The sequence below is a fragment of the Ananas comosus genome, linkage group 24, assembly GCF_001540865.1.
Source record: "Ananas comosus cultivar F153 linkage group 24, ASM154086v1, whole genome shotgun sequence".
NCBI lineage: Eukaryota > Viridiplantae > Streptophyta > Magnoliopsida > Poales > Bromeliaceae > Ananas > Ananas comosus.
The window spans coordinates 5,903,367-5,917,030 of NC_033644.1; the positions used below are offsets into that span (position 1 = coordinate 5,903,367).

The 13,664-nt window shown below is 37.0% G+C and overlaps 1 protein-coding gene across 4 annotated transcripts; it reads right to left on the reverse strand.

Moving 5' to 3' along the window:
- LOC109728717 (F-box/LRR-repeat protein At1g67190) lies at window positions 890–12,026 on the reverse strand. 4 transcript variants are annotated; one of them, XR_002221076.1, is made up of 5 exons: window positions 11,752–12,026; window positions 10,508–10,559; window positions 10,319–10,406; window positions 3,986–5,497; window positions 890–1,152 (listed from the first exon to the last, which is right to left on the reverse strand). XR_002221076.1 is itself a non-coding variant. In XM_020259212.1 (4 exons), the coding sequence occupies exon 4, from the start codon at window positions 5,298–5,300 to the stop codon at window positions 4,047–4,049; it is 1,254 nt and encodes a 417-aa protein (XP_020114801.1). In that variant the 5' UTR covers window positions 5,301–5,497; window positions 10,319–10,406; window positions 10,508–10,559; window positions 11,752–12,026; the 3' UTR covers window positions 3,907–4,046. The 4 variants fall into 4 exon arrangements, 1 of the variants encoding a protein (XP_020114801.1); XR_002221074.1 differs by having other exon boundaries at window positions 890–1,173; XR_002221075.1 differs by having other exon boundaries at window positions 890–1,173; window positions 10,319–10,559.

Consider the following 13,664-nt stretch of genomic DNA (forward strand, 5'->3'; position numbering starts at 1 on the left):
AACAATGTAAAAAAAAACTTTCACTGTAAGAGAGTTACAAATGAAAAGATATCACTTTCGCTCCATGACACAAAGAGAGCTCAAACAATCTCTACCTCTATCCAAATAGAAGATCTCACCTCTTATTCGAAAAACTAAGATAAAACCAAGCTCTAGAGTTTTACTCTCTTATTTCCCACTCCTCTTCTCACTCTCCACTTCTCTAGTTCTTTTACTATTCTAATCACCCTCACTTCAATGCCTCATACAAGCTAACAAGTAGAGATCCCTTAAATCAAAAGAATCATAATCCAAAAGTTTTACAAGTGGAAAGCCCAAATATATAACTTAGGAAAACATAGAAATGAGATATTTGACTTCACCAAAATTACATAGCCCAACTAACAAAATCCAAATATCTGAAGAGGTTGACGTCAAGGATTTAAGTGCACACTGGCACAGACCTTATCTACCGTACCGTATCAACCAAGCCGTATCGTGCTAATAAAATATCGGCACAATATAACCCCTGTTTCGATGGTACGGCTCAAAACTCTCTTTTTTTTAAATAAGTAATTTTCTTAATAAAGTTCAAAAGGTTTGATAAAGATACATATTAAGTAATTTGAATTTTTTTTTGCTAAAAAAATAAATATTTCATACCCCTATGTGCCAGCACACATGTATTTTCTGTAACCGGTACGCATAAGCACGGCCCGGCACAATGAACCGTGACAGCAAGTTTTCGGCACAACCCCATACCACGACGCTTAAATCCTTGGCTGACATCAATTATAGTCCATAGATTAGTAGAAACAAAAACCAAAATCTTGTTGCTTCTGCATTTTTGCATCTTTATAAGCTTGCAGGCATTTAGAGTGTAGTTTTCTGTTCTTTTGCTGTGAATAGAGAGAGAGAGAGTGGAGTTTTCTCCTTTTGCCGTGAATTACACTAAATCTTTGAATAGAAAATAAGCAAAAAGTTCACCATCACCATCTACAACAAGAGAGATCAAAAGGAATCATTGGAGATCAAAAGAGCATAATCCCGTGAAAGTGTTGACCTTCCATCTACTTTCCCCCTTGAGGATCCCTTTACAAGATTTTCCCAAGAAAACTCCGAGTTCCCAACACCAATAAAACGTTGAAAATTTTACCAGGTACCAACAATGTCCTGACCATTCAATATTGTTAACTGCATAAACAGAAGAATGAAAGAAAAGAAAAGGAAAATGGCTTACACTTCTTATACATTAATAACAAAGGACATGGTGTAAAGCATAACAATTCAAATAACTTTTTAAAGGAACTAGTACAGCAATGTCAATTGATATCAGTCAGTACCCAAAAATGGCAGGTCAGTTTCAATACAAAAATCAGAGTACAAGTGAGCTCTTTGTATGTCAATTGATGTTACAAGTTACTCCTGGTTCATCAAGAAAATGTCCTACCTTCCCCCAACATGATAGCTAAGTTTCCCTCTGAACCAGGATTAACTTGTTACTTCAGACTGATAAATGTGAAAAAATGAATGGAAATGCATTAAAGAGTCACTTTTCACAATCTTGTCCATTACTAAACGAGAATTTAAACTAACTTTTAATTTATGTTTGAATCAATTATTGTCATTGAAAGTTCCAAAAACTACTTAAAATTTAAACTAATTCACAAGAGACCAAAATTAGCTCAAATGAACACACACTAGGCATTTATAAACTTATGCATTTGGGGCAAAAATATGCAAATAAAATACATATCGAAGTGAATAATTAGAAACTAAATTTGACATATTACAAAATCAAGTCTTTTTGCCTTCGGAATCTAAAACATAAATGTCTCAACTATAAAATATCAATTCATAACTAATCGGCTGTACTTGTGATATCATATATCTACAATAGGAAGACAAAGTAAAAAGATAATTTGCATCATTTGCTTAACTTTCTTACAATGTTATATAGCTAAACTAACGCTTTAAAGAAAAGCATTAAAACATCAGTATTGAAAGTAATGCAGCATTCATGATTTGTTGGTTATTTATTTACTTTTATTTAACTCTTTCACAATAACTAAAGCAGCTAAAACCAAAACCAAAAATGACACCTCAGAACTAATAGTAGCTCAAAAGGCTGCAGAAGTAAAAACTCTATCCAATCTACTGACTTTTCATCACCTATAAATCAGGATTCTTGAAAGTCTGTGCGTAGAAGTTTCTTAACAGAGATATACATGAAGAGAAATAGAGCTTTGTAGAATATACAGGACTTACTAATATGTCATAAATGAGAAATTTGAAGTATAGACAAAGAAAAAATAATAATAAAGTTAATGAGTTATCAACACTTTCATTCTTAAACAGCTTGAGAAATTTCAGCAATTGATGTGCTTATATTCTAGGTTATTTTTGCATTTGTAATTTGAGATATGAATGGAAACTTCTATTATAGCTTGTTTATTTTTGCATTTGTAATTTGAAATATGAGTGGAAACTTCTATTACAGCTTGAATTTCATCATCTACTACTAAAGAAATACTAAAGTTGACCCAGTGCAGGGAGGATATCACCATCTACTACTAAATAATACTAAAGTCGTCGCAGGGTAGGGACCGAATATCCTTGTTTGTCAAAAGAGTGCCTAAAAGTGTTGCCTTTACTTAAAGAGATGTTCATCTTGCTTTCATCCATTCCTCCATTGTTTTCCTCATAACCTCTCAGAATGTTGATACTCTAAAGCCTTGTATATCGCTAAGCCTATGACATTCTCGGAACCGGTTGACCAGTTTTCCATCAAGATTTGATCTGAATTAGAACCGGGAATCAGAAAACAGATTCAAGTTGGAATTAATTCCAGAATTGGTTCTGGTTTTTGCTGATTTAGATAAAACTAGTTAAGGGAAAATTTTCTCCAACCAGTCCAGTAACCAGTTTCACCCCTACCCTAAGCCCTACATGTCTGTTTGGATGTTACAACAAGTTATTCAACGATAACTTGTTCGTCATGAGGATTTTCTTTTGTGACAGCAATCGACAAGTCTCCTTTAGGTTCTTATAAAATACCAGAAGCCATGATTTGCAATAATAATGAATTCCACATACAAGGTGATTTATCTTATTCGGAAAGAATGACTTACACCCTTCTAGATATCTAATCAAACACCTCACTATCAATTTACTGGATGCTACTTAGGGAAACAAAAGAGATGTGATGAACAAGATGCTCATGCATCCAAACAGACCCTAAAGATATGCATTTATCGTATTGTACTCACATATACTCCTCCAATCCATCTATTGATTCAATCTTTATATATCATGCATCTACCTCAAGCACACAATGAAATGACCTGTTCCGGTGCTCACAACAGTAAGTTAACCTTCTTCCTGCCATTTAGTGCAGCAAATAGGGCAACAAAGAAGGTAACTACTACATACAATGTAACATCACTCTCAGGCCATGACTCAACTAGACAAATTAAAACAAGATGTCGAGTCCTCAATGAACAGAACAATCTAGCACTAGATGGTTTGTCATTGGCTTTGCAATAAAGCAAAGTCAAACAAGAAATTTTAAGTTTGCCTTCACACAAAGAACTTGTGACAGAGTTGATTACAGATCATTCTTATTACTACTCTAAACACCTATTGTGATTGAGCAGGCATGATTGAGATCTACCAGTCAATATGAATTTCCTCATTCAAAGATGCAACAACCTACTGTAAGAAAAAAAAAGATTTCTCATAATTATATTAGTTCAATTTCCTGATTCTTGATGGCACGGGAAAGAGACTTTTTGCGGTTCGGCTTTTATTAATCTCTTTCAGAAAAGCTTTTAGGAGTAGAAACACATGAGTAGGTAAAATACCAAAGTAGATTACATAAGATTAAAATCCCATAACTTAAAAGGATGAAATATGCTGCCATCAGGGTATAAAGACCGGGTTAGATCTTTGATCTGATAATTGGAAAAATTGCTTGCAAAAAGTTGGAAAATGTGAGAATTCTAACCTGTAATCAAAATCTTAAGAAAAATCACGAGGAGCATGCTGACCAACTCACTAGTGGAAGATCACTCATACTCGAATTGGACATCAACATGCACATATTTTCTCATGAGACGAACTATGAAAGAAGTGAAACTAGCCAATATCTGCCGTTCTTCACGTGTTTTGGCCTCAGAAAGAACACCATGTATAACAAGCTTCTTTAAATTTGGGCATCTCTCAATCATCCCAAAAACCCACGGCCCAAAGTGCTCACTTATTACGGTCCAACCCAATTCCAAAACCATCACATTCTCTAGAGGCGACGAGCCTTGAAGACTATAATGAAGCAGCCCATCCCTTAATTCATAACTTAATGACAGATGTCTAAGCTGAGGAAATGAAATAGCAATAGTTTCCGAGTCCACGATCTCGTCCTCATCATCAAACACAACACCCCAAAGACGGAGTGTTCTTAATTTGGAAGATCTTGATATCATATGGTAGAATTTTGGCCACATAATTGTAAAGTTGCTGACATCAACAACCTCTAAATGATCTGTGCTCTCCCCGATATCCAAATGGCTGACACTAACATCATCGATTCTGAGATGCTTTAATGTGCCCTTTCCGATCAGCTCAAATAGATCAAGGTTTAGGGCATTTAAGTGCAAAACTTTGAGATTATCAGCTTCCAGTATTATCTTATCGACACCTACTGACTTTGCATAAAGACTCTTCAGCGTCGGACTGCCCAACTCCATAGTAGACTGCGAATCTGAAGTTACAATCTCCAAAGCATCGAGTGTCAAAAATTCAATTTTTGGACAAGCGGCCACTAGCAAGCTCAAATCCAAAGCGGAAATACTCACGTGTCTCAGAGAAAGAGATTTAAGACAAGTAAATCTCTGGTAACTGGGCTCCACCCCAGTTATCGAATTGTGGTCCAAATCCAAAATTTCCAATTTCTGCCTCCCACATTTCTCCAATATATTCACATTTGGGTTTGTGTGCACATTGTATGAGAGGCTCCTTAGGGTTTCTCGAGTATACATGAGCCAAGCAATTACAGGAGCGGCGGAGAATTCATGAGCATTATCCATATGGATAGAGAGGCATTGTAATCCCATAGTCTGGAATATGGTTTGGGTTATGAGTATTTCTAACTGTCTTGTGGTAATATCACGAGGCCAATCATCAGAATTGAAGGAGAGAGAGTGGAGGTGCTTCCTGCAGGCTTCCCGCCATTTCCGGCAGGTGGCAGAGGCTACAACGACGTCGCGCGCAGATCCAAGATGAGAGAGGATGTTGCCAATGACTTCGACAGGAAGGTGCTCCATATCATGTATATACAAGAAAATGAAAAAATTTAGGTTTCAAGAATCGATTTGTATCTGTTGTCCCCCTTTTGCACTATCAGTGTGAAGCTAATTACATGCAAGGAGAAATGATTGCAAAACTACAAAATCCAGAATCTGCTTAAGCCATCCAGTTGTGTTATATAACAAAGATGTATAGAGCTCAGCATCTCTCTTTCCTGCAACAATTAATTCAGAGGTTTTCTATAAGAATACAACGCAAGGGGAAATTTAAGAAGAAAATTGAAACAGAATGATACAAGTAGAAAAATTAAAGGGAAAACTTTAATAAGCCTTTCTGCTGTTTAGCGTATTTCCACTTTGCCACCCTGTGGTTTAAAAAGTTCCAATTTGCTACATGACGGTTTTCTCTTTGTATCACTCCTAAGGACATTTACAAACCACAGAATACTTAAGTGTTATATTTTACTTGCTATAGAGTGGCAAATATAGTTTTAGAAGCTAGATTAGATTTTGATTTCAATAAAACTCATATGGGGCAATTGTAGTTAAGCAGCCCACTTAACCAATTAATTCCCCCACATTGATCGTCAAGTCCAGAACTATTTGACTTAGTTTTCTAACCGCAAAAATCAGAGTTATAAGAGATTTTAACTCATTTGTAGCACCTGCACACATTTGCAGCATGCGGGAATCGAACACGTGACCTCTTGCTCTGATACTACTTGTCAGATCGTTGGCGCTAACCATTAATCCCAAAAGCTCGAGCTGTTAGAAATACGCAACCAATTCACTTAAAGCATACAGATACAGCGCCCACAGGTCTCGATTGTGACTCGGCCCACTCAACCTCACGCCACTTCGAACATGACTCGGCCTACCTAACCTCATGCCATTTCAAATATGACTCGGCCCAACATAACCTCCCGCCACAAGGCAAGATGCTAGCCCATTTAAGCTAACATTTCTGTCATTTTGAAGGGCATTTTCGGTATAAATTATAAGAAATGGACGGAACAGTGATGGAACCTTGATGTAAGGGGGCTAAATGCATAACTGGAAATGTTGAGGGGGTAAAATATAGATTTTTGAACGTTAGGGAGAGAAAGTGAAGAAACGGGTATTTATACAGGGTTTTCTGTAACTTAGCCACACATATATATATAAAGTCTTCGTACTCGTAAGTTGTTTTCAATAATGGAGCTTCCGAATGGACGATTTATATCATTAAACATAGCAAATATAAATAAGCAGGTATGAACCAATAATAAGAAATGTAAGCAAGTATAAGCATGTAAAGTAGGTGCGAGTAAAATAAAATAAGGTATAAATATGGAATACCAGGCAAGAAGCCCCTATACCAACTTCGGAATGAAGCACCCACCTCAAGCTTGTGATCAAAATCCTTGGCTTAACAAACTCCTCTAGGTATCACCAAACCTAGACCATTCACACAAGTTTCAAAATTCATCCCTAGGTACAACCGACTATATACGGCTTCCGAAACACATATTGGAACCCGAAACCACAATCCGGTCTACCGACCAACCTCTAGACATCTCTATAGCTCCTCCGCTATTTCGAAATGTTCTCCAAAGTGTGCATGGACAGTAGCGCACATCATGCACTAAACTGAAGGGTGCAGCTATTAAACACGCCATAATAGGTTTTGATTTACATTGATTTTGGCAAAGGAACCAACAGCATTCCTAAGATCATCCTGATGTTAGTTACGACTAGCAAGGACCCTTCGAAAGACTTCTCAGACTTCTCAACAAATCCCAGAGTTCAATGCAAAGGCAAAATTTTGCCCCGACAAGCCCCGAAACCGTTATTTACGACTTAAGGACAACAAGGAACACACGATCAAACTTGGTGGTGGATCTCGAACATAACATGGCTTTCACGGAGTCTTGGCCAGCAACTAGCACAGCGTAGCTCTTCCCCGAAATCGTTATTAGCGAGTCTCTATATCAGTCGCTATTAATAATGTTCTATTAGTCTATGTATAGTGTTGTATATATACAACAATATTAAACTTCGGAGAAATAAATCTCACCACTTAACTTTGTCGGAATATTTACTCACAATTCGATATATTTACTAGGACCGTCTGAAATTAACCCTTCAAAAAAAAAGTTTGAACTTTTGATAAGTATATTTCATCACTTAAAATTTATAGGGGTAAATATGATAGCTGAGTACCTTTGAGGAGTACATAGACAATTGCCAAAAAAAGAATGTAAAAATGTATGCAAACAACCTAAACTTTAGGTTGTTTGGAAACAACTATCTAATCTACTATTAATCTTCAAAAATATTGATTTTACTACCTAGCCTTTCTTTTTTTAAATGTTAGTTATTTATTAGTTCTAGAAAACTCTTGAATGCACCTGGTGCATTTGTACATTCATACACCATACATTTGTTGGACATTTCATATGACAGTCCGAGCTTTGCCATCCAATAAGCTATAGTTTTTTGTTAGTTGAGAATTAAGCAATTGAATAAACAACATGAAATGCAATTTTAAAAATTTAATATAGTGTACAAGCATCTGGATGCACTAGCTGTAGACAATTACTTTCAAGAAAGCAAATCAACATATTTGAAAGCTTAGGTAGTAAAATAAGATTTCAAAAGTTGGGTAAAATTTCCAAACTACCTAAAGTTTAGGTCAGCTATATATTTCCATATATATATATATATATATATATAAGCTTCCCTACCTTGGAAAGAATTAAACCACGAAAATGATCTCACATTTAAAATAAAATTTTTAATATTGAGAAATCTCTCGACATAAATGTAGGAAGAAAAACTTAATTACATTCAAAATATGTAAATGAAGATTTTGCTCACTTTATAAACCCAAAAAGGCTGACAAGATTCTCAACCCAAGTATCGATGAAGCATTAAAAGAAAAGGTAAAAACATATAAAACTTACCTAGAACTATGGACCATTCTGAATCGGCGACACAACCTTTCAAAATTTTGATTTTACTACCTAACCTTTTAAATTGTTTGATTCAGTCAATGGCACTTTGACTTCAAAATTTAAGCTGATATCTTACTTTCGTGAACCTACAGTTGCGAGCATTGCATGTAAGTGTACTTAATAACCTATGAAAATAACCACCCATTTAAATTTTAAAGTCAAAGTGCAGTTGACTGACTCAAATCAAACAAATTTAAAGGTAGAGCAGTAAATCCACATTTTTTAAAGGTTAGCTAGTAAATTCAAAATAGTCCGTAGTTCAGGTAAGCTCTATACTTTTTAACCAAAAAAGAGAGAAAAGTACCAAACGAGCTAGTCCGTGGAGATAAAAAAGTTAGGGCATGCTTGGTATCCGGGATTGAACAGGACAGGAATATAAGACATGATTGGATTGGACTAGATTAGCATAAGACAAGATTTATTCAATCCCAACCTTGTGTTTAGAGCAAATATGATTGGTGTAGGGCTGGACAGTTTAATCTCGTTACCATGTTTGGTGTACGCTATTGAGAAGGCAGGTTACAAAGAATAGGAGCTTATAATATGGAATTTGCCAAATTCCTCTTTCAAATTTGATTTTTTTAATTTAAATCTTAAACATAAGAAACATGAAAAAAGATATGTGAAACCCTAAGGCTTAATAACTAGGCTTGAGCATTTTGGGCGAATGGTTTGGGCCCTACGAGTTATTATTGCTAGTGGGTCGGATTGTTACATTAGGCCAAACAAGTTATTGGATCTAGGGTACCCAATTAATCGAGCCACGGGCTTGGTAAAGGGTGACCTCCTAGGAATTAGGTAGTGACAGTAATTGTATCAGAGTAGGTTGGCCAGCAAGAAATATGAGATGATGTCTCCCATCACCTAGCAATCTTGGGCTATGTATACGATTGTGCGATTGAGCCTGACGAGGACGTCAGGGCTTAAGGGTGAGCCTATGACACCCAACGGCCTAATAACTTGGCTTAAGAATTTTCGGCAAGTGATTTCGGCCCAACGAGTTATTATTGCTAGCGGGTCAGATCATTAAAAAAACATATATATATATATATATATATATATATATATAATATATATATATATATATATATATATGAATATATATNTCCGTGCTTCCGAAAGCACCCCAGACGCACTCTATATATATATATATATATATATATATATATATATATATATATATATATATATCTAATTGCGCATAATGAAGATCTTCTTTGTGACAAACTAGGAAAAAAATTGTAGAAGTGTAAACCGAAAAGAACTATATAAATATAATTTCTAAACTACTGAATATCATTAACTTTAATAGAAAAATAAAATTTTAAATTTAGAAGCAAAAAAAATATCAACACAACCAAATAGAAAATAATATCAACTTAAGCTGAACTATATAAAGAAACTTATATAAGAAAATTTCCAAAAGTATAAAATGGCAAAATTTAACAGCACTGCATGAAATTGCTGGAATCTATCTATAATATATGCATCTAAAATTAGAAAAGAACCTCAAAAGAACATTCATAAACAGATATCATTTCAAACTCAGACCTCGAAAACTATTGTGATTCATATGCTTTCTACACTTAAAAAATTTAAAAATGAAAAGCAATTGGTCAAGATATATAGGAGAATGTTCTCCTATCTGCTTGTAGACCTCCTATTTTACATCCCAAGACCAAGCAAGTCACATAAACTAGCAACTCTTGAGAAGTTCAAGTATTCAACTTTTAGCCCTTAATTTCAAGTAAATCATGCTACTAAGTTTGCATACTACCACTTAACAAATTTTGAATAGTTTGAAGCCGATAAACTCATTCCTTCAACTCAACAAGTGCAACTGCAAAATTACTATAAAAAGAACATTTTTAGAAAGCAAAAGGAATTGCTTCAACTTCTTTAAGAAGTCAAAGATAGCAATTCCTGGCAAAACTTGAAATTCTTATACTGAAGACCAACTTGGAATTGATATCCAACTAGGGAGAGCAATGTATGTGAGTATTGAAGAAGATGAAGCTGCAAAGTGTGAGACCATCTTACTTATTCTCAGCTTTGGTCTTCTTGTTGTCCTCCCAGGCCCTACGTATAGATGTTCTTTTCTCCAACTCTACTTATGCAAGAGCGGCATCTGTAAGAGCAATTCTTATCAGGTAAATCTCGTTTGTTTATGCGATATAGCACTACTAAGAAAGAAATTTCAATTCCATTTGTAATATTCTTTTCTCGCACTTCTATCTTGAACTCGCAGGGGCTTTCTTTGGAGAAGGAACATCTGCAACCTCTGAAAAGCAGAAAAAATATATGAAGTTATAAAGAAGGAAATCACATGTAACTATTTACTGAAATTATATGTGGAGATCCAAGAAAACGCAAAAGGCCAAAGTCACAATATTAATAGGAAAAAGATAAATAATAATTTCATCTCATAGGTGAACCTCTCACTTTCTTTTAAGCTAAGATATTTGTGGTGATAAAGCTGCATATTTGTTTCCTCCTATGAATCTTTATTGAGCGATTCCATTAAAAAAAAAAAAATCTAAATGTTTGCATTTTAAGGCACATATATTTTACTCTCTTGAAATCACATTGATAGTTTAAAAAGTGAAAAGAAAGCTGACAAACCGGCATGTGCAATTGGAGCAGACAAAATGGTAATGAACATAGGAGTAAAAAGAAAGCTGCTTACTGCTTCAGCCTTACATTCGCAATAGTCAACTGAGTTAACTCGCACCAATTTCACAGGTATATACTCGCATTTGCCACTAAATCAATAGGATCAAAGATTCAAAATGTCTAAATGTTCAATAACTAAGAAATTGCTCCAATCAAGCAACTCACCGATACTAAATCTGTCAACTACAATTTGACATGTGAGTATGCGACCCATAATTCTCTGTTTCAAATCATAGTTGGTTAATTCAGATTCGGCAAAAATTCGGTACGGGTATAATACGAATAAAATTCGTATCCTAATTTTTAAATTCGTTAAAAAATATGGCTAAAAAACGGATTAGCCAATTATTCGGATACGTGATTTATACAAATATTATACGTTCACCAATTAAAAATTCGGGATGAAAAATTCGGCTATTAAATTAATTTTTTTCCTCTAGATTTATATTATTAGCATAAATATTCATAATTCTTAAGAATATAAAAATAAAGAGCTACAAAATTAAGGTAGATTGAGTAAAAATAAAAAAAAAAATAGCAAACTATAACCTAACTCTAAGTAATTAACCCCACTCCATTGGTTGTGAGTCTTCAGACAACAGCAAGCAAATTAATGTATGTAACAACAACTTAATTAGGACTAATATGGAAATCTGGACTTTAGAGGACGAGAAGGATATTTTGGGTGAAAGAATAACACAACAGCAGCAGTATCAACCATATATATATATATATATATATAAGAGAAAGAAACCTGTTATAAATAAAAATCAAAATTAACTGGGAAGAAAAAAATTTACTCGGCGGCGAGCGGCGAGCGGCGAGCGGCGCGCGGCGGGAGTGTTCCGTACTTCGGAGGCTCGGCCTCGCGGGGCGTTCCGATGGCGAGCGGTGCGCGGCCCGGGGCGAGGATGGTTCCAAAGAATCAGATCTTCGATGTCGAGCGGTGTGTGGGCCTACGGGGGTTTCCGATGGCGATCGGCCGGAAGGGAAGTGGGGAGGGAAAGGGATGGGGGCGGAGGCAGGGGCAAGAAGCTAGGGCAAAAATTTTGAGCGAGCAGAATTTTTTTTGGGGCGGGGCNGCTCGGGAGCGATTGTTGACAGCCCAGAGTAGGCAGAGGAGTTACGCTGATCGGCGTCGACGAGACTTGGAGTTTCAGATTGGAGACCATGTGTTCTTAAAAGTCTCGCCGACCAAAGGAATTCGAAGATTTGGAATCCGGGGCAAGTTGAGCCCTCGATATATTGGACCGTATGAAGTTTTGGAGCGTGTAGGCCCGGCAGCGTATCGACTCGCTCTACCGCCGAACCTATCGGGTGTACACAATATATTCCATGTATCGGTCCTTCGAAAGTACATCCACGACCCGGCTCATGTATTGGATGCTACACCTATAGAGCTGCGGGACGATTTGAGCTTTGAAGAGCAACCCTTGAAGATTTTGGCTCGCGAGGTGAAAAGATTGCGGAACCGAGAAATTCCTTACGTGAAGGTACTTTGGAGCAACCACGACGAGCGCGAGGCCACTTGGGAGCTGGAGAGCGCACTGAGGGAGCGCTATCCCCATCTTTTTCAGATTGAGGCTTGAGGTACTTGTTATTTCGAGTTTCACGGACGAAACTCCTTTTTAGGAGGGGTGAATGTAGCACACTGGACCTTTGCAAATTGCGAGGTTCGAGTGTTTGGATGTATTTCGAGCTTTTCCACACTTGGTGGAGGGTTATAGAATGCTTTTCGACCTAAGAAGTTCGAAAACCTGAGTTTTGGTTTGGTCCTGAGAGTTTTTACTCTCGGGGACCGGTCCCTGGAAGGAGAGACCGGTCCCCCAGTGAGTAGTGCTGCGGCAGCCCTGAGTCAACCGGTCCCTGGCGGGCGAGACCGGTCCCCGAGCGCGTCTACGCAGTGAGAGACCGGTCCCTGCTGTGGAGAGACCGGTCCCTCTGGGCGAAAACTGCCCAGACCGGGCTGATGCAATATTGGATTTTTTAGGGGCCTCTTGGGATTTTGTTACAATAGAGGGTCTATATGACCCCTCCACTCTCTCTTCTCCCCATTTCTCTTCTCTCAACCCTCTCTACACCCTTGATAGAGAAGAAGACGAAGAAGGAGAAGGAGAGGAAGGAGGGAAGGAGAAGAACTTTGGAGCTACTAGTGGACTTGGAGCATCTTCCTCACCCTCTCATCTCCCTTGGTGCTTCAAGGCTTGGTCTTGGAGCTTGCATAGGAGGAGATCTTCGCCCTTGGAGCTAGGATTGGAGCTTCTAAGGAGGTTGGTTGCTCATTTCTCTNAATTAAAAAAAATATGAATTATTCTGAATTTTTAAATATATATATATATATATATACACGGACTATTTTACTCGTTATTCAAAAATTTACAAATAATTCTCAAATTATTCCCAAATTTACTAATAAAGATTCAAATTAATCCACCACAATTACAAATGACAATAATAAACAATAACACCAATTAAGTACAAACATAATAAAATCGGAGTGTGCAATTCCACACCTAAGCCAGCGATTGGTGGACGTCAGCGTCAAGGGCGGCGACAGTAGCGACACCTTTGAGGAAGGTTGCGGTGTGCTCCCGCGCGGGAGCTAGGGCTTGGCAATGGTCGTACCGGGGCACAAATTACTCCACCAAGACAACCCCGTTGCAGCACAAAACCTAGCACCAAATCTATCGATGCAACACTTAAATCGAAAGAG

What these genes read in the sequence shown, in the direction of transcription:
- LOC109728717 (XM_020259212.1), bottom strand. Translation starts at nt 5,300, where the DNA reads ATGGAGCACCTTCCTGTCGAAGTCATTGGCAACATCCTCTCTCATCTT.